Here is a 21,222-nt window from a genome sequence, read left to right as displayed (position 1 = left end):
TATGGAAAAAAAAGAAGAACTGTGAATGTGAATTAGGACCTCTAGCCATGGAACGGTGGAACTTTAACATCTTAATTATTTTCAATAGATAAATAAATAAATAAATAAAACATTGCAAAAATATGCAGCTCAGAAACTCTTAAAATAGAAAAATGTGACTTTTTGCTCCGTATCGCTCAGCCCTTGTGCGAGCTGATTCTCAGGAGGTGGCTGGAAAAGTGGGACAGGGCTGATTTCTTCCAGCTCTGGTGTACATTCGGCATTACCGTATTAAGAGTTCTGTGAGTGTGTGTGGAGTGTTCTGGGTGGGAGATGGACTGTGGGTTTATGCAGGTCTTCAGATCTAAAGCCATCGAGGCTGGAGCACTCCCTCCGAAGGATGCAGCCAGTGGCTGCTGTGAAACTGACTCCAGCTTTCTAAAGTGCCAAATGGTGCAATGTCAACTGCAGGGGATGGATCCAGTCTTGTGCCATATGCTCCGGATGAAGAAGCGGCAAGCAAACAGCGACAGCTGGCCACTTGAAAACAGCCATTTTAATAGCAGATTCTGGGTGACTGCAGATCCGTCTAATTCAATTATCGCTAAGGGGTTAAAATACATTGTGCTAGTGTTTGCAAGTGTGAAGACAAATATGTACACACTGGCAGACATGTACACACGCACATGTGCGTGCACACAAACACACACACACACTCTAGGGATGCATAATATATTGTTTGTTAATCATTATTGCAATAATCTCCTTTGCAAAAAAATATTAATGATCAATGTCAATTTTAAATCTCATCATGGGAATAATAATGTGTGTTTTAATATATTTAATTGCATATATTGCATATTTAATATAATCGCTATATATGAGCAATATTATGAGAATGTATAGCAATATATCCACAATACTATCGCACTATTACAATAATATCTGGTAATATTATTTAATATAATCCATATATGCATTTTAATAAACAATACATTAAAATTATGACCCATGCAGGTTGCAATATAATATATGGATAAAAGTATTGGGACACCTGCTCATTCATTGTTTCTTCCATAGTCATCAAGCGTATTGACGATATAACATTTTACCCTGCTTTTGTTGGAGTAACTGTCTCTACTGTCCAGGAAATGCCTTCTACTTTGAAGCATTACTGTGATTATTTGACTGAGTGTTAATGAGGTCAGAATGTTGGATGATCACTACCCTACCTTATTCCAAAGTATTGGATAAAGCACCATCATTCCAGATAACACAGTTCTGCAACTCCATGCTCAATGCTTCGGGGCTTTATACCCCAGTAGCCCACACCTGGCATTAGGCATGGTGTCAAATGTGTTGAATGATAATAAAACAATACTATACTCCCATGAGGAGAGCGTTGGAGATAGAAACCACTAATTTTTGTTTTAATATTATTTGTATTTTCTAAATTTTTATTAAGCAAATAGTTACTTACTGCCTAGATTCTTCATTCCATTTTTGAAACAGCACTATATGTTTTAGGCACAGCATGTGTGTATATATGTGTGTATTCACTCACCCATCCAAATCAGTGAATTCAGCTTTTCCAATCAATTCCATGGCCACAGGTGTATGAACCTAGGCATGCAGACTGCTTCTACAAACATTTGTGAAAGAATAAGCTCAGTGAATTCCAGCGTGGTAAGATGCCACCTGTGCAATAAGTCCAGTCGTGAAATTTCCATGCTACTAAATACTCCACAGTCAGCTGTCAGTGGTATTATAACAAAGGAAAAGCGATTAGGACCATCAGCAACTTGTAAAAATACAGAGCGGGGTCAGTGGATGATGAGGCGCATTGTGCACAGAGGTTACCAACTTTCTGAGAGTCATTTGGACCTCCAAATTTTATGTGGCCTTCAGATTAGCTCAAGAACAGTGTGTAGAGAGCTTTATGGAATGGATTTCCATGGCCGAGCTGCTGCATCCAAGCTTTACATCACCAAGCGCGATTCAAAACGCCAGATGCAGTGGAGTAAAGCATGCCACCACTGGATTGAGCAGTGGAGACATGTTCTCTGGAGTGACGAATCGCTCTTCTCCATCTGGAAATTTGATGGTTTGGCGGTTGCCAGGAGAACAGTACTAGACTAACTGCATTGTGTAAAGTTTGGTGGAGGGGGGATTATGGTGTGGGGTTGTTTTTCAGGAGTTGGATTAGGCCCCTTAGTTCCAGTGAAAGGAACTTTTATTGCTTCAGCATACCAAGAAATTTTGGTCAATCTCATTCTCCCAACTTTGTGGGAACAGTTTGGGGACAGCCCTTTCCTGTTCCAACATGATTGCACACCAGTGCACAAAGCAAGGTCCATAAATACACTGATGAGCGAGTTTGGTGTGGATGAACTTGACTGTCCTCAACCCAACAGAACACCTTTGGGATGAATTAGAGCGGAGATGGCGAGACAGGCCTTCTCGTCCAACATCAGTGTCTGACCTCACAAATGTGCTTCTGGAAGAATGGTCAGAAATTCCCATAAACACACTCCTAAACTTTGTGGAAAGCCTTCCCAGAAGAGTTGAAGCTGTTATAGCTGCAAAGGGTGGCCTGAAATCATATCAAGTCCAATGAATTAAGAATGGGATGTCAATCAAGTATGACATATGCGTGCAGGCGAGCGAATACTTTTGGCATTATAGTGTACATATAAAACAATATGATAATTCTATGTGATGTGTGTTTACTGAAGGAGGGGTTGTTCCTTTAAGAACATAGTGGTGGTTGATGCCTATAAAATTCGAATTATATATATATATATATATATATATATATATATATATTAGACATCCATATATACAAACATAATTACAAACATCATTTCAACATGCAAAATGACACAAAAATAGCAATACATTAACATGCAAGCAAGATATTATCAACATATTTTGCATATAATAGCAATATAGTCGCAAATGTAGCAGTATAATACCCCAACCAGATATAGCGACAGTATTTTGTCCATATTCTGCAGCCCTAACACACATCCACTCATGCACCTACACACACATCTACACACGCACACACATAGTTCATCATCTTCCAGAGAGCGGTAGCAGGTAGCATTGTTCTCATTGACAGCTCCGCCTCAGCAAATGGCATGCAATGCTTTCTGGGAGAATAACAGGCTGAGTTCACGCCAACAAGAAAGCTGCCACCAGGCTGCCATGTCAGACCACAGTGCCATTGGGATGTCAATCAAAGCCTGCCAAAACCAAATTATTGGGCTTGATCCTCTTACAACAGCAACAGCAACCTCCGAGCCACAAATGTCAGAACGATGCAGACAAAACACATAAATACACTCATCAGAAAGTTCACAAAAAGACTTTCGAAACTGGCAAGAGTTCCTCGAGCCGGCAGCGAGGACATTACCAATTTTGAGCATCGCTAGGCACTTCTCCAGGCTGCAGATGACACAGAGTTGGACAAATATCTGAGCAATATTTCATCAAAAAAGTATTTCTTTATTTTTTTATTTTTTTACGAAGCAGCTAAAGCTTTCCACCATGGCCTCAAATAAAGCAACACCGAGGCTGCTGGTCCAGACATATCAAACTCAGGAAATATTTGACATCCAACCTTATTTGACACTGACCCTTGAGCACGATCGGCTCTTGTGCTTTGTGCTGATAGTTCCGACATTTTCAGCCACGAAGGCTATTGTTTCCGCTCACAATTCCTGCCTGAAACGTCCTTCCATTGTGAGTGTCCAACAACTGCATCTCACTTCAGACACACACACAAAAAAATTCCATCTCAATTTATCTTTCAAGGCTTTTTCTTGATTTGAAGCGACAAATGTTAAGCAGTGGAGGGGAAAAAATGGGAGGAAAAAGAGAAGAACCTGATAAATGTCACTCTAGAGAAGCATTCAAGTTCTTACAGCTGCTAAGAAAGTCTTCACATGGCACAAAAAACATCCCTCACATCTCATTTCTTTCATTAGGACTCCAGGAGAAATGTCAGCCCAGATAACGGGCCGTCTCTGCACGACCGCTGGCATTAAAGGACAACCTGCCTGCAGATGCGTATATTGCTTTTCAGGGAAGTGATTGGGAAAGCTTGGTATTGTCTGCTTGTGTTGCTGCTGTATGTCCAGCCCCGGCTTTAGTAATAACAGGTTGCCTGGGAGTTTAATAAAGCAGATGGATATGAATATGATATGCTGTGATAATGGTGGATTTAGCTGAGAGGTAGAGGCAGCAGGGTTCAGGTTGTTCTGTTTTATATTAGAGGCTCCTTTTTACCCATCATTCACCCAAAGGAACTGCATGAATTTGAGCTTGCTTTATAAGACAATGGAGAAGAGGGTGGGTTGCATTCATTGTAATTGTAAATGCTATATGACACTGCATAGAACCACAAGAAAAGAAGGTAAAGCTCTCAGATTTTGGCATCATCAAAGGTGTCATTTGTCATTATTATGTACAAATAAGCGGCATCAATCAAAAATGAACAAACAGTAAGTAGTGTTTTGAGGCAAGTTGTCATCTTTCACTGTCTAGCTTCAAATATTTGATTTGCATTTGAAAACATTCAAACTCCATTATCACTCTGTTAATTATCTATTAACACGTATCGTTATCAATATTAGACTAATGATTTGAGACACTTTAAGGCATGTTGTCAGTTCCAGAGTCATGTTTAAATAATAACTTATTTTAATTAAATTCTGTTCAAATAACTCTATTTAGCATCTATACGTGATGTCTATTAACAGTGGTAGTTTGCCATCCTAATTTTATTGGATAACAATAAAGAGGCAAAAAGATAAGGACAAGTGCCTTAAAAAGTAGAACAGTCCTAAACCAATCTAGTAGGTTAACATCAGGGACGATCCAAGTACAGTTTAATGGGTCGGATATCAGCTATTTTTAGGCAGATCCAGTTCCGATCCTTTGTTTTTACCGCTGCACAATTCTAGTCGAACACCTTTGCTAGAATACAGAGGTCAGTGAGACTGTAGGTATTTCAGACTGTACTATGAGACATTAAACACACTAAAATTGTCTTAAAATTGACTTAGACTTCCAAAAAAGCCATCATTATATGAACAGATTACTAAAAACAAAGGTGTTATATTTCTGTATTAACCTTAAATGTGTTGCTGTATTAAATATTATTTTAGACACAAAGGTCAGATTGCAGTCAACCTGGAGTCAAAATACTCAGCATTAAGGTACTCAGATTGGATCAGGCCAATAATTTGGAGCTGGCCAATATGGTAAAAATGTTATCTCGATATATATATAAAGACATTTTTGATGGCATATACAAAATTTATCACAATATTTTGTTATGTAGACAAAATGCACCAACAGCATAAATATTTTAAAAACTGCTATCCAAATACTCTCCCTGAAATTTCCCAACGGCCCCTGGCATCCCTCCAGGCTACCTACTATTGAGTGTATTTTGACCTTTCATAATGGTCTACTGTGTGGCCTCAGTGTTGAAGACTGTAAGAGCAAGTTACCATTGTCTGTGCTTCTAAGTGTAACTATGGAACACTGCAGTGTTCACTACTTATCATACTGACATTTTTTTCATCAGATGGTTAATGTTAGTTAAACAATTCAAATGTTTTTACGCAAGTGAACTTCTCTGGGCTCACAGTGTAGCTGACACAACACAAATTATATTGTTGGACCATCTAGATGTATTTGGTTAATATATATTTTAGTTGAGTAAATAAATTAAGTTGGGTAAACAAAGTAAGTTTAGTAATGGCAACGGAAATTCCTAATGCATCATGTGGCTTTTTCACAACAATTTCTTTTTTTACATTGTGAATCAGAACATCCTTACTCAAAATCAGACCAACAGTGTGCTATATTTTGGGGCAAGTTGTCATTTATTTCTTTATGATCCCAAATAATCGCATTTACATTCAGCAATATTCAAATCATACAAAACACTCCACTATCACTGCCAAAGTCAATTAACAATGTTAGCTCAACACTGCGATGAACCTTCTACGAAGAGGCAAAAAGTCACAGACGTTTATCTCAGAAGTAAAATCAGGCCAACATTTCGTAATATTTTGAGGCATATTTTTTTTAATTGTTATGGTCTAATCTAAAATAATAAAAAATATTAAACATTTATTAAAATATACCTAAAATATACCTACGAAGGTGAAAATTTTTCCTTTTCTCAGTAGTAAAATCGGACATGGTTGGTATTTTTTCAGTGCCGTGTTCAAATAATAACTCCCATCCAGGCATATTTCCATAACTCTATTTATAAACTGCATGTGAAGCATATTTACAGTGTGTATTTGACATTGTAATGCTGTTTGACACAGCACAGAATCGTCTACAAAGATGCACAAAGAAAAAGACTTGTCTCAGACATTTAATCAGACCAACAATATGAAATATGTTGAAGCAAGTTGTTTTTTTTCAGTTAAAACTGAAAAAAAGATCAATATTATCAGAGCTATCACTGTAGCTTTAGCATGAAGGCGAAGACACGTCACAGACGGAAAATCAGACCAACTGGATTTTGAGGCAAGTTGTCACTTCTTCCTGTCATGCTCAAGTAATCACAGATTTACCTCCAAGGATGTTCAAATATAATAAAAAGCCAATGAAGCGTCGCTGCTGATGTCTATTACCTATGCCAGCTTGTGAGAGCTGCAAAGCAAACATGCAGAACTGGAAAAAGGGCAAACGGCGCGCAACACATTTGAACACACCCGCATATTTCAGGCAGCTATGAAGACGTTCCCTTCATCCCACCAACAGAACTGGGTCATGCCTCGGTAATCATGGGAGACAGTCAAGGCCTCATCATCAATAATTCATCACGAAATTCACGTTCAACATCAGTTATTAGCAAAGTCAGCTTGTAAGTTTTGCTGTGATTTTTGACACTTTAAACAATTAGACCAAACACAGCGAGAGCAGGGAGGAGGGGGGTGGGGGGGTCTGCCTGGGGAGCCTCAGGCGCTGAAATACGAGAGAATAAAAGCTCACCCCTGGCGGAGCGGTATTTCCATATGATGTTGGGCTCAGGTCGTCCGATGGCCAGACACATCAGGCTGACGTTGCTACCCTCGTTCACCGTTACGTCCGTGGATATGTTCACGATCCTGGCCGGAACTGCAACACATCAAAAAGCAAAAAAGGTGTTCATCAAAGGGCATTAAGTAACCATGTTGTTGATGTAACACAAAAAACTTGTTCCTCCGTTTTTGGCATTTGTAACTTTTTGACCTAATTTAAATCTACCAACAGAGGCCTGTGGTAGCCAGCATCGCAATGGAAGTGATGAGGGGAGAGAGCTATCCACCCAGAGAGAGAGCATGGCCAATTGTGCTCTCTCAGGCTTCAGTTGCTGATGGCATTTGAAATCTATTCAGATACAGTTTTGCATGTTTCCAGCATTATTCCTAAAAATAAGCAAAATTATCTGCCAAAGAAATGACATGGAAAAAAAAAATTCCTATGGGTAAAATTGTCTAGAAATAAAAAATAAAAAATGAGAGATACGTGTAAGAGTTGGACTAGATTTAACAATCTTGCTGTAGGACGGTATTAACACAGAATTTTACAGATTGTTGGAGTCTTATGATTTTATTGTTTAATCAAGAAAACACTATTTACTGTTGTCATAAAATGTTTCTCAGTTTATAGCATGCAACCTAGAGTAAATTCAGGACAAAATAGGACAGAAATAAAAAACAGTTAGTTTAGTTATTTTAGTAATTTATTTGGTAATTTATAAAGTTTAAATTATAATTCATTAAAAATAAAAATAAAAAAGAAAACAAAAGTAACATAATATACAGTGGAGGCAAAAAATGTGTCTATCTACATTTTACAATTTCATAATATTCTAGAAAACTATCAAATACAATATAACACAAAACATAATACAGTTTGCCCAGATATAATATTATAAAATTTGCCACAATCTATTTTTAGAAGACGTTTTACTTAAGAACTTAATAAAAATGTCTTCTTTTATTGAATGCATTTTTACAGGTTTCCAACACTTATGTCCTATCTTCCCAATGTAAAAAAAGTTCTCAAAAAAGTGGAGATTCAGAATTTATACTGGATGTTAAACTAATTTTGTAATTTCTAAATGAGAATAATAGCAAAATGCCAAGCAAAGGGTCATGTTTCTGGACAGACCTAGCGAAAGTGACCCTAAGTGCCTTGGGATTAGTGCTCAAGTTGACCCCTTTCTTTTAACAAATGAAGTGTATTCCACCCTCTTAAGCTAGAACACTTCCTTTGCAAGAACACAAGTTGGTTCTCTGCAGCACTGGGCTACTTTCCCATTACATCATCACACTTCAAATTTGTAGGGCTTAATCCAGCAATGCTGTCCCACTTTAATCAATCATACATTTCTTTGTTTTCTCATTTTTAGTCTGCAAGATCTCATGTTAACTACATTCAGTTATGGGACTACAGGGAGCGGCAGAGGCAGAAAAGAAGACAGTTTGAGTCCACATGTGCAATAATGCACAACGAGGGGGTCCTGTGGGATGCGCTCTTAAAAGCCATTCCCCACGGGGACACGGCCCAGCATGTACTCAACAGCCGACGTGATGAAACGATGCATAAGCCTTCTAGCAGCTACTGCAATCTATAGCCATCTAGAGAGTTCTACCACCAGCCCAAGACCCAGAGCCTCCCCCAGTTAACTGGGCGGAATCTCTACAACTTCAGTTCAATGTGCATTTGGCTTGTTTGTGGTGAACATTGATGGAATGCGCAGACGTCTACTGTTGATAGAGCAATGTGACACTGAAACTCATATGCAACCCCTCTGTCTTTCAACACTGAACCACACAGTGCAGTCCTACTTTCCAGATTCATAAAAAACTGCTGAAAGCTCTGTCAGGCTCAATGCCATCCTCAAAAACCCAACTATATGAGGCTAGTCTAAACATAGCCTCTGTGGACTATGGAGTTCAGAGTCTCAATGAGTCAGCCCTACACCGGGCCACTTGATTGACATGATTTGATAGCTGTGTAGGGCATCCCTCCAATCCGAAGCCCATTTTGTTTACATAACTTCGACCGCAAGCGGAATGATGACAGCTTGCCTGTCTTCTATCTCCTCCTTTTCAGTGGGAGCCAACAAGGCAGCTAGCAACCTGGAAAGATATCATTTGGCCAGCTCGCTATCAAGCTGGCCTGAAATGGGGAGAGTCTGTTATCTACATTTGTTGGAAAAGTAAATATTTTATGCTAAATTTTGTTTACTGAAATTCCAGGGATGATTCGGAAAAAGTTGCATGCACACAGAAACACACACACACAATTACCATGAGCAAGAACTGGAGACACCTGGCTTTTGGAATTTGAGAAACCCTTTAAAACAGGTAAAAAAAAACAGAACCTGGACTTTAGAAAAGTTGTTTCTCAGTGAAATAGTTTGATTTATTTTAAAATTCAATAAAAAAAGGTTAGATCTTTAATCTTTATCAGTGGTTTCAGTGCTGGGTTCACAAGCTTGTGGCCCGGACCAATTCCACTAAGCTGCCACTGAGCAAGGGCCTTAACCTCTCTGCTCCAGGGGTGTCGTAGCATGGCTGACCTGGTGCCCCGACCCTGGCCTTCTAAGCTGGGATAAGTGAGGACAAGAATTTCATAGTACTGTACGAGTATAAATGGCAATCAAAACAAATTTTACATATGCAAATGAGCCATAATGTAATCAAACAGGCATTTGTTTGCATATTTTAAAACTTAAAAAACGTTGGACTTCGGATGGTGTCGGAGCTTAATTGTAAAAATACACTCCAGAGAACTTTATAGGATGGATTGTTGGAATCTGAGTGTTTTATTGTTTTAATTATAAAACAACTGCACTCAGTTGTGGTATAAAATCTAGCATAAATCTAACTATAAACAATAACTCCTATGTATTATCCTTCAGGACAGGGTTTGGAACAAACTTCTATATTTTCATGATTGCGGGTGTTCTACAATTTGACATTTAGGGTTGTGATAAAAATAATAATAAAGTTGAATTTAATAAACGCCTTTCAAGACAACCAGGGACACTGTATAAATAGAAACAGAAGTGAAATGACATACACAGAAAGGCAACACAATAACCACAATTAAAACTCACCCATAAGCCAGCTGGAAAAGATGGGTTTTAAGACCAGTTTTGAACATATCTGCAGACATAGCTTGCATCGCTTAGGGCCGGAAACACTAAATGCCCTGTCACTAAAAGTATGCAACTTAGAAGGAGGAGCTTTTTGCAAAACCAGGTGAGATCAGGTGAGCGAAGGGTACGCACTGGAGAGTATGACTGCAACAGACTACCAATGGGGTGAGGGCATGCAAAAAATCAACATAAGCAATTTATATTAACACAAGACTGTACTGAGGTGCAATCGAGACATTTTAGAATTGAACTGGGTGAATGTGTCCTCATTAATACTGCTAGTGAGCAAAAATCCACATAACATGCTGGAATGAACATAGTTCTGTTGAGTGTCAACATTTTTATGGTTCATCCACCCATCTTCCTATCTGCTTCATCCTGGTCACGGTCGCAATGAGCCAAAAAGTCAAGGAATCATTGGATGCAAGGCAGGAATATCCCCTGGATACATCACAGGGTACCATGCACGCCCATTTACTCACACCTAGGGGTGTTTAGCCAGTACACCTACTATGTGTGTTTTTGGGAGGTAGGAGAAAACCAGAGAGCCTGAGGAAACCCACACAGACTCCTCCAATCTCCTCACAGATAGATCCCAGACAAAATCGAACCCAAGACCACTGGAACTGTGCAGCTTACACTACCTGCTGTGCCACTGTGCTGCCCATGCTGTTTATTGCAAAATCTAGCAAATAAATGACAGGGTAATGATAGTTATTTCTGACTAACAGATTTTTTTACAGCATGTTCAGTTCATATTTAAGTCTAATTTGAAGTTAGCAACTTTAATGAACACTAGCGTTTAGTCATTAACTACTTTTAATTACTTGGTAACTACTAAACATTATTCATTTACTACTATACATTATTTAGTACCTACTAATCATTATTTAGCAAGTAGGAAATATTCTACAGTAACTACTATACATTATTCAGTAAATCTATACATTATTTAGTAACTGCTATACACTATCCAATGACTACTATGAATTTTTTCAGTGAATATTAAACACTACTCAATAACTAATATAAATGATCTAATAACTACTATACATTAATCAGTAACTATTAATTATTCAGTAAGTACTAAATATTATACAGTAACTACTACGCATTTTTCAGTAACTACTTTACATTACTCAGAACCTACTATACATTATTAAGTAACTATTTTACATTATCCTATAACTACTTAATATGAATTCATTTACTACTACACATTAACCTGTAACTATTACATTTTATTTAGTTACTACTACACCTTATTCAGGATCTACTATGCATTATTAAGTAACTATCATACATTATTCAGTAACTACTATGTATTATTTAGTGACTATTAAATAATATTCAATATAAATTAACATAACTTATCAACATAAATGATCATATAGCTACTATACATAATTAAGAAAATATTATACATTTTCAGTAACTATTAAATATTATTTAGTAACTACTTCACATTATTGAGGAACTACTAAAGATTATTCAATAACTGCTATAAAATTAATATGTAACATATGGTGTTTGAGGGACCTATGGGCCCTTACTTCAAAGGATACAGGTCTTTAGAGTTTAAAGCAGGGGTGTCAAACATACAGCTCACAGGCCGAAACCAGCTCGATAACGGTTATAATCCTGCCTACCAAATAAATTTAGAATCCATGTCAACAATTGTGGCTTTTTAATTAAGTTCAGTCGCTTAATGATAGAAATCCACTCCCACTAACTGCACTGACACAGATCTATAGGTACAAACAGGCAGAAAGTCAACCTCAGCGGCTGACCCAATAGGAATCTCCTTTTCAGCTGGGGGTAGGAACAACAGGCAGAGCCAGAGCCCAATAAAAATCTTCATTTTGGGAAGAGGTGGGATTTTTTCCAAACGGTGAAACCAGTTGATTCAGTGAGAGAAGTCGTATAATGGACCACTGTGTATAATGCAGCCTGTTACCTGAAATGCAGTTCCAACCCTTGGTTTAATGGTTTAGTATACTGCTAAAAGCTGGATTTATGTGAAATGTTGAGACACAAAATGGCCTGAAAAACAATGCACAGTATTTTATTTTATTAAACAATAAAACAATAAGATTTCAATAATGTGTCTAATAAATGAAATACTGTGACAGTAATACGAGAGCTAAACACTGGGACCATGCGTTTATGAATTGGGCTTTCATTATTACTTTGTGTGGTGTAGTGCTGCTGACTTATATGAATCTGGTCCAATATGTTAGAAAGTCTGAAAGGGCTAAACATACAGCATGATTAATGGCCAATAATTCATGTGTTAATATACTCACTTCGGGGAGTTATGAGGACCAAGATCAGAAAAGACACAATGCAAATGAGCACATACAGTATTTACTACCGATACTGCAGTGATAACTTCCAAATCAGTTTCAGCAACACAACTCACCTAGGTTTTCTCTCTCTAGACAGAATCATGCTGCAGGAAGGGACAGTGCTGCACTATCAATCAAATCTAAACGGCGGGGGAAACGTCTGATGGGACCAATTAAGTCCTCATTTTTCAAACTGTCCTGCTCTCTCCAAATAGCAAAGAAATAGCTACAAAGTTCCCTGTCTGAGTGTCGCTGTGTGTGTATGTGTGTGTGTGGGGGATGCAACTGCAAGTGCCTTAGCATGTAGGCGAGTTCTCCATGTCTAAGCAGTAAACATCATAGATGCTGTAGATGAAGGGCATCTTCGATTCCCTCTTTTTAGTTCTCTTTCCCCGAGTTCTAGTCATTTCGCTCCTCTGCATCAAAGGCACTGTTTCAACCTGTACCACCAGCTTCTAAAAGATCTGCATCAAGGAGCTGCAAAACAAGACCTCCTCACAGCTCTGTGTGGAACACCTGCTTGCAAAAAAAAACAAGAAACACACTGAGGAAGAGGACCGTCTAGAAAACAACAACAGAAAAAAACGAGATGAACAAAAATGGCCCGTCTTTGCAGTCCACTGAAGAGCCTAAAATATAATTCCAGTCGGACTGCAAAAAAACCAAAAAAAACGAAAAACAAAAAAACCCCCAGCAAAATTCAGTAAATTCTGTGCACTGTCAAAAGTAGTGTTTTAATTAAAAATAGGGGGGGGGGGGATTTATTAAACTGCACTTGGTGCCTCCTTTTTGAGAATATTCAGCCTGCTAAACCTGAGTGAGTAAGTGAATAGGTGAGTTACAAGGCAGGTCCATGAGATGCTTTCCATCGAGGGCTGTGACGGTCTGATTTTTTTCTTACTGTGAAAAAGCAACAAATGTTTGTGGTTTGGCGGTTAACCATCAACATAAGCATCAAAAATAAGAAGAAATGAGCATTATAAGATGTTATGCAAAATAATTATATAGCTACATCCTTATATAATTATTAGTTATTAGCCCATATTAAATAATAATAATAATAAGAAGAAGTGAGTAGTCTAGCTGCATGTCAGCATAAGAAATGAAAATGATGACTAGATGACTTCTATATTTTGTTTAATTTTCTGTTTTTAATGAATACATAAGTTCAGTTCAAGCACTCAATATGATTTAATCTAATTCCTGTGAATGTAAATAACCTGTTTTAGCCATTGAGCTTGTTAGCCATGTTAGCCCCCTAGACATTAACAGGATTTAAACCCTAGGATTTAAAACAGCTTTCACTGTGTAGTCAAAAACTTGTTTTAAAGTAGTATTGTTATTTATATTTGCAATATTCAAAATATTCTGCCAATACAATCTGTCTTTATTAGAGCACAACGTATGTATGTGTCTCTGATCTGATCTCTGAGTTTTTTTTTCAAGGCTCAGTAAATTAGATCTTACAGCTAGAACTATCCATTTTCTAAATAAATAACAACTGCAGTGATGACGGTAATGAGCTCAACACTGCGGTAATCATCACATAACTGCAGTATTGTGGAAATATGGTTATCATCACAGCTTCATTTACATCTAAACATTCTTCTTTATTTAGCAATTTCTAATTCCACCAAACAGCAGGGACTCCTCTACCAAACAATGCCAGAACTGAGATGGTAAAAAAAAGAAGAAGCAGAAACAAACAAACAAACAAAGGAAAAACGTACAGGTAGAACGTAATTCTTCTCTTTGCACATCCCAGCTTAGAAAGCCGGTGTCAGACTCTGGGGTCAGCCATGCTAAAGATTATGCTAGGTTTTTATGATGAATTAAAAACTATAAGTAAAACTGTACTAAAACTAGAAACGACAGTTCAACTCAGAAACCAAATAAACACTACAAAGGGCACCGCAAAACAAAAACAGCTATTTTATAGGAGGTACTGCTGTGCTAATTAACAGTCCACAATCATGTGCTAAAACACAGCCCAGTAAGTTTACACAGTGTATAAGATTTCTTAAGGGGGGTGAGTTGTAATAAATCTCACCAACAACTCATAGTTTTGAAGTTTGGAAATTATGCACTTGAACTGTTTATCCTCCCCTTGTAAACTACTTCAAAAAAGTAGGGCTACAAACATAAATGAAAAACACAAAGTATTGGGACATCTGTTCATTCTTCTGAAACGTAAGGTAATCAAAAAAAAATATCTTTCTTTTGTTTGTACTGTCCAGGGAAGGCTTTCTATTGGATTCTTGAGCATTGCTGTGAGGATCTGATTGCATTCAAGGAGAAAAGTGTTAGTGAGGTCAGGATGTTTGATGATTACCAGCCCACCTCATTCCCAACTTCCATCTCATCTCAAAAGTACTGGATAGAGCAATATCATTCTAAAAAAACACAGCTCAATGCTCATGGGCTTTATACGCTTGTTATATATATATATATATATATATATATATATATATATATATACATTTTAACAGTGATGTAACAAACTATCACTTTAACAAAAGACGAAGACAAAACTTTAAACGGCTAATGAGCAGACTGCCACTTTTGTTGAGATAATGTGTTTCATAGTGATATCACAAACATATACTGTAGAGTGACAGCAATCAATTTCCTCATGCGCCTCCATTCAGATTCATATCAATTCCTGCCTCTCCGGAGGATCCAGGGCTCAAAAAAGGTGTCAATCATGGAATTACAAGACGTAGCAGAGCAATTCTTGAACCTGTCAGCACGGAACGACAGTGTCATTCACGTCAGGAATCTCCATACATATTTTATTGTACTGTCATGAATATATCTATTACATATTAGACAGTTTGAAACTTTTCAGTGTCCTGAAAGGGTGTAATGGATCTCACTTTGATAGGCATGAAGTCTGAAGCGCTGTAGTCATTTTGCTTTGGTGTACGCGCTGATATTCAGAAGTCTTGCAGAATTTGCTACTTTGGTTTTCATTTAATTGCCTCTGTCTTACATAGAAGGGTAGGCACTAATTGATTCTTTAGAAGGGAACAAGTGTCCGACATCAGAGGATGCTGTGATTCTTTCCAAACATCATATTGTCTTTTAACCACTCTTGCAGAAAGCCCTCGGGGGGAAAATGACAAACCAGACATCGGCATTTAGGTCTATACAATATTAATATCCTATGTGGCGAAATGGCTTTGCTTGTTGTCTTTAATATAATTGCTTTGCTAGCAGCCCAAGGGGGGAATCAAACAGCTAGTTCATACTTATGTAAAACACACCCGGCAAACGTTGTGGTCCACTTTGTGCAGTGACTGGAGGTTCTGTACTAACACTGAACACCAGTATCGTCTGCCAGAGGAATGATATGTGGTCTGTTTGGCTGCTTTAACCTCGCTGCTGGTGGGCAATGTCATCACCACGCTACAGATGACTGTCCCGTCTCCACATCTGTCTAAGCCAGGCAGCTGCTGCGACAATGATAGCTGCAAAGCAAACTGCTGCTAACCACATCAGAAATCAACCTGAACATCCTTAGACGTAAGGGGGATAACAAAAGCATGGCCACGTTCAATATCAACGGTTAAATTCTAATAGATCCTGAACTTTCAGTCCACATTATCTTTGTGACCATAACTAGAAGCTACTGGCCGTGCCTTGCTACTGCTTAACATCAAGACAGAAGTCAGTTGACAGAATGTAAATCAAATGCAAATACATTTTGTAGCATAATTCACTGTGCAGTAAAACACAACATAGGCCCAAATGTGTGGAGACACCTACTTATACAACATTGCTTCTAAAATAAAGGATATTAATAGGGCCTGTTTCTCCCTGTTGCTGCAGTAACAGTTCCTACTCTTCTTTGAAGCTGTTCCACTAGGGGTGCTTTTTTACCAATCCTTTGGCGAGCTGCCAACCGCACACGGGAAAACGCGCAAAAGGCAAGTTTCTTCTTAATTAATCATGGGTGTGTTTTGGACGTAATGGGCAAAAAAAACAATCAGCGTGTCACTTGCCATTCCCTTTAAGAGCCAGGAACGGTCTGACTTTTTAGGTACGGATTGCTATTTTAATGGCACAAAGCCAAGATAGCAATGAACGTCTGACTGCTGACGTCTGCCTAGGTTGTCAGTGGTACACCTGTGTTTTCCATTGCCAAGATAGCAATACACCAGAAATTTACCTGAACACACCTCATTTCAAGACCACCACGCCATTTGGCGCACATTGGCGCAGATACATTCGCAAGCACAGTTGCTATTAAAACAACGCAGAAGAAAGGCATGAAAATACTGATGTTGCACTGTGGTGTGCCTTGCGCAGGGTGTAAAACAGGGCCCAAAATGTTGGAACATTGGTTTGAGGATCTGACTAAATTCTTTGACTTAGTGAGGTCAAATGCTGATGTTGGACGATTAGTCCTGGATCAAAAAAAGCCCATCCCAAAGGCATTATCTGGAGCTCCTTCAATCCAGAAAACAAACTTCTACTGCACTACAGCGCCATTGCTGGAAATGGTGACCTTGCGTAGCGACACTTATGCTCTATGAGCCTCAGCACTTGACGACCCCACTCTTTAACTTGACATGGGCTTCCATTTCGTGGCTGAGTTGCTGTGGTTCCTACATGCTTCCAATTTTTAATAATAGCACTCACATCTAAGTGGAATATCAAGGAGTGAGGAAAATTCAACTGATTTGTTGCAATAGTGGCACCTATTATTACAGTCCCATGCTGAAATTCAGTGAGCTCTTTAGAACCATAGAGTCTTTCACTATTGTGTGTAAAGGCAGGCTGCATGGCTAGGTGCTTGATTTTATACATCTGTGACAATGGGACTGAATAAGACACAGATGAAGTGCTCCAGTACTTCTTTTCACATATTATACAGTATATGTAGATATCTTGCCTTCTCAGGATTAGCAATGGATATGTAACTTTTGAGGAGGTGGAATATCTGAAATCCTCCAAAAGGCAGAATGACCTTCTGTTACCCATCTGCTGTTCATAACGAGGAGCTTGCTCTCCAAACTGTACAGTAGGAGTCATTCACTCTTGTTTACTGATTCAGCAGGACACCCACATAGCCACTCAATAAACTTGACTGGCAAGACTTTCCCTCTAAATGTGTTTATAATGCTGAATCAACTGCATTACATTTCATTGCTAACTGATGTTCATGTAGGCTATTCTAGAAAACCTAAATATTGGCAAGTAAAACCATATTAGATCTAGTCTATGCATATACAGTGAGTTTGTAGGGTGTCTAGAAATAGGTTAAATAATCATTAATATTTAACTATGGCAATTTCATATAAGGATATTATAATATGATTCATCTGATTCGATTTAAGACATCTGACAAACTCTTTTACACCATTAAACTCCAACAACAAATCAATTTATACCTTAAAATAAAATGTATTAAGTAATAAGCCATGCAACTTATAGGCACACATTTTTTGCTATACAGTTTAATATCCCTTACATAACTGCTAATTCCAGTCTAAAACACTCTGTCTACAAATAAATCAACATAGACAGAATTCTGCATATTCCATCCATCTAATTATCTTCTCATTCGGTTCTTCCAGGCCATGGAGAGTCCAAAGTCTACCAGAAATCATTGAGTGCAAGGGTGGAATTCCCCCTGTACCTGGAAACCTTTTCTTAAATAATGACGATACTACTTATGTACTCAAGTACCTGTGCCCTTTTCCCTATGAGTACTACTGCCCATCCCTTCTTAAAATATGAAGAATCATACTTAATCTTAATGAATGAAAAACGTTGATACTTTGGCCTCTGAGAATTGATACTATTTTTAAATGCAAAATATTTTCAACTGTTATAATTTTTTCTCTATATTTTTTTCTTAATTTACATGTTATAATTCAGTCTACAATACTTTATTTTGGTGTTAAAAAAGGCAAATACCATTTTTCTGTCGTTCTACAAAACAAAAAATATATTCTCAACAATAGCCTTTAATCAAATCATAATAAAATCCTATTTGAAAGTTTGAAATCAGTGCTTTTGGCATAATTTCTCTGTTTGTTCTAACGAGCTATGAGTGAGAAATAATGAAATAAAATGTAAGAAGATGTGCTTCAAGGCATATACACCACAGGGGGACCTAGAAGGATTAATGGAACGTAAAAGAATATGATTATTAAAAATAAGATGAATGTAAATATGCTTTAATCATGTCAACATGAACTCAACTGTGGCTATAAGAACAACTGGAGAGTTATGGTCCCTCGGCCATGCCTCAGTCTTCCTTGTCTGAAATCCACCTGATCAGACGTTCTGCACATTTCCCTCCTCCAACATGCCCCGGTCTTTTTTTTTTTCCCCAGGAACAGCCTCCAATCTCAGTTCCATTATGCTGATATGTGGGGGGCTAAAGGAATTGAAAAAGCAGGCAGGGCACCAGGAGAACTCTGGCGGTGAAAAATGGACTTCGAGTTGCCTCTCTACTGAACTAGCTGCCACTAATGTGTTACACAGGCAAATTGCTGAGGACTCTTTTCCCATTTACATTCTCATAACACCGTCGAATCCTTCCAATGGCTCATTACTGCTGTTTAAAATGAGGAAAAGGGCTGCTTCTCAATCCAATAAAGGCGAATTGAAGCTTATTACACAAATGTGCAGTGAGCTGAGAGGCCGTCAGATCTATTCCCCTAAGGAGGAGAGGGTTTCAGGACTAATCTAAAACAAAGACACATCATTGCACTTGAGCAGAGGAGAGAGAATAATCCCCGTGTTTGTGGGGATGTCTAATTGAATTGAATGGCTCTTGCCCTTTGACACGTAATAAGTGTAAAAGACATTCTGATGAAAAGCAGGAATATCTCAGAATTTTTCAAAAGCCAGCACGAGCACCTGCCATGATAAGTAATATTCAGCGTATTGCTTATACAGGAGACAACATCATCCTCATACTAATTCCATGGGTAGATTATTTCTGTGTTGACAGTTACAGCATATTTAGATGACAAATGGCATGTTTGCTTATCCACCAATTACCAAGCATAAATTCAATTTAGTGTAACATCTGCATGGCGTTACTCACACTCCCACTGTTAGACAGAATTGACACTTACGAAAAGCAATTTGCCTAAATGGAAACTATGTAATGACAGCTGCATTAGCTTTATACACCTTTTGCAATGAACTAGTATTTTTCTTAACTACAGTAGTTTAGAGATGCAGAATACACTATAAACTATAAACTACACTATACACTATAAACTCTAAACTCTAAACCAGTGGTCTCCAGCCCTCCTTCTGGAGAGCTAACTTCCTGCAGGGTTCAACTCCAACCCAAATCTAACACACTCCAGTCAGCCAATTAAGGACTTCGGAAGGCAGTGTTCAGTTAGATCAGACGTGGTGGATTAGTGTTGGATTCACAGTGTGCGGAGAAGGTAAAGGACAGTCATGTGAAGAAATTAGGCCCCCATGAAAACCTTTTTTTTTTTTTTTTTACTTTACTTAAACATATAGTTGACCACATATAGAGAGATGGAAGTGATATAACTGAAGAAATCAAAGTGGATATTCTACATTTTATAAAAAATACATTTAAACATAAACTTTAAACAGAAGTGTAATTTTCTTGTTAGAATAAAAATTAGGACATCTTCACTTTTTATTTCTTTATTTCTTCAAAAAGATTAGAATTAGGTGCACCTAATGATTAGAGCATCATTAAACAGGAATTTTGGAGGAGTGTGTCCTATGTAAAGCTCAGACATTTAGTCTGGTTTCTACAGAACAGAATGAACAAGAAACAACATTTGTTATTCCTATCTGCAATGTCCTTGAGCTTTGTCAGAAACCCGTACATGCTTTTTGTTCCTCTGTGAGACAGATTTGCCCATTCAGTTCCTCCTTGACTAGGTAGGTTGAGAGTTGCAATGTGCAGAGCATATGGCATGTTATCATCACCTCAAACACCCTACCTGCATCGGGACGACACCTGCACCTCTCTCTCTCCTCACCCAGCTCTGATCACCAGCTTCCGCCTACAGTGCCGTCTCCGGCTCCGACTCCTTTCTGCTCTCACCTGACTCAGTTAAACTCTGCCACTCCATATGGACTGCACACCAAACTCACACACTCAGCCCTTACTCTCAGCATGCATTCACAAAACCATTCACACCCTCTACTTTTATGACAAGAAGCAAACGATTAACATAGTGTCCACTAAATGTACTGGATGGGTGCTTCAGCTGATTCAACTACAATTATGGAAAAAAAATAGGACACCTCACGAAAACCATTACTAAACAAACTAAACAAATAACTGATGAAATGTCTTTAAATCTTTTGTAATGTAATGTAAAATGTAATGAAATGAAATGCACTTTTCTTTTTCTTGAGAAACATTTGAGATTATCTGTACAAAAACTGAATCAGAGGGGGACCATGCAAAATGACAATGACCATGTGGAGATTTCTGGAATCCTATTGAGATTCTGTGGGGTGATTTGAAACACACGATGTGGGGGAGATTCTGTGGGGTGATTTGCACATGTAAAAAAAATGGTAAAAACCAGTCTATTTTACAGATGGTTATAGGCAACTTCTAACTGAGGTTATTTCAGTAAAACAGGAAAATACAGACTATTAGGGCATATGGTTTCCCTTTCCTTGCATTTATACTTTATACTAAGTTTTATATTATATTTTAATTTGTACTAATTACAT

General features: G+C 38.0%; 1 protein-coding gene across 2 annotated transcripts in view; it reads right to left on the bottom strand.

Moving 5' to 3' along the window:
- The window catches only part of opcml (opioid binding protein/cell adhesion molecule-like), a 284,204-nt gene that overhangs the window by 50,409 nt on the left and 212,573 nt on the right, over positions 1–21,222 (bottom strand). For both annotated transcript variants that reach the window (XM_072658162.1, XM_072658161.1), the window contains one exon: positions 7,006–7,131. In XM_072658162.1, coding sequence (XP_072514263.1) covers positions 7,006–7,131 — 126 coding nt within the window. The remainder of the gene's footprint in view (positions 1–7,005; positions 7,132–21,222) is intronic.

Source organism: Salminus brasiliensis, chromosome 16, assembly GCF_030463535.1.
Source record: "Salminus brasiliensis chromosome 16, fSalBra1.hap2, whole genome shotgun sequence".
Lineage (NCBI taxonomy): Eukaryota > Metazoa > Chordata > Actinopteri > Characiformes > Bryconidae > Salminus > Salminus brasiliensis.
Note: the sequence above shows the minus strand (reverse complement) of the source record. Positions and strands in the feature narration are given on the sequence as shown.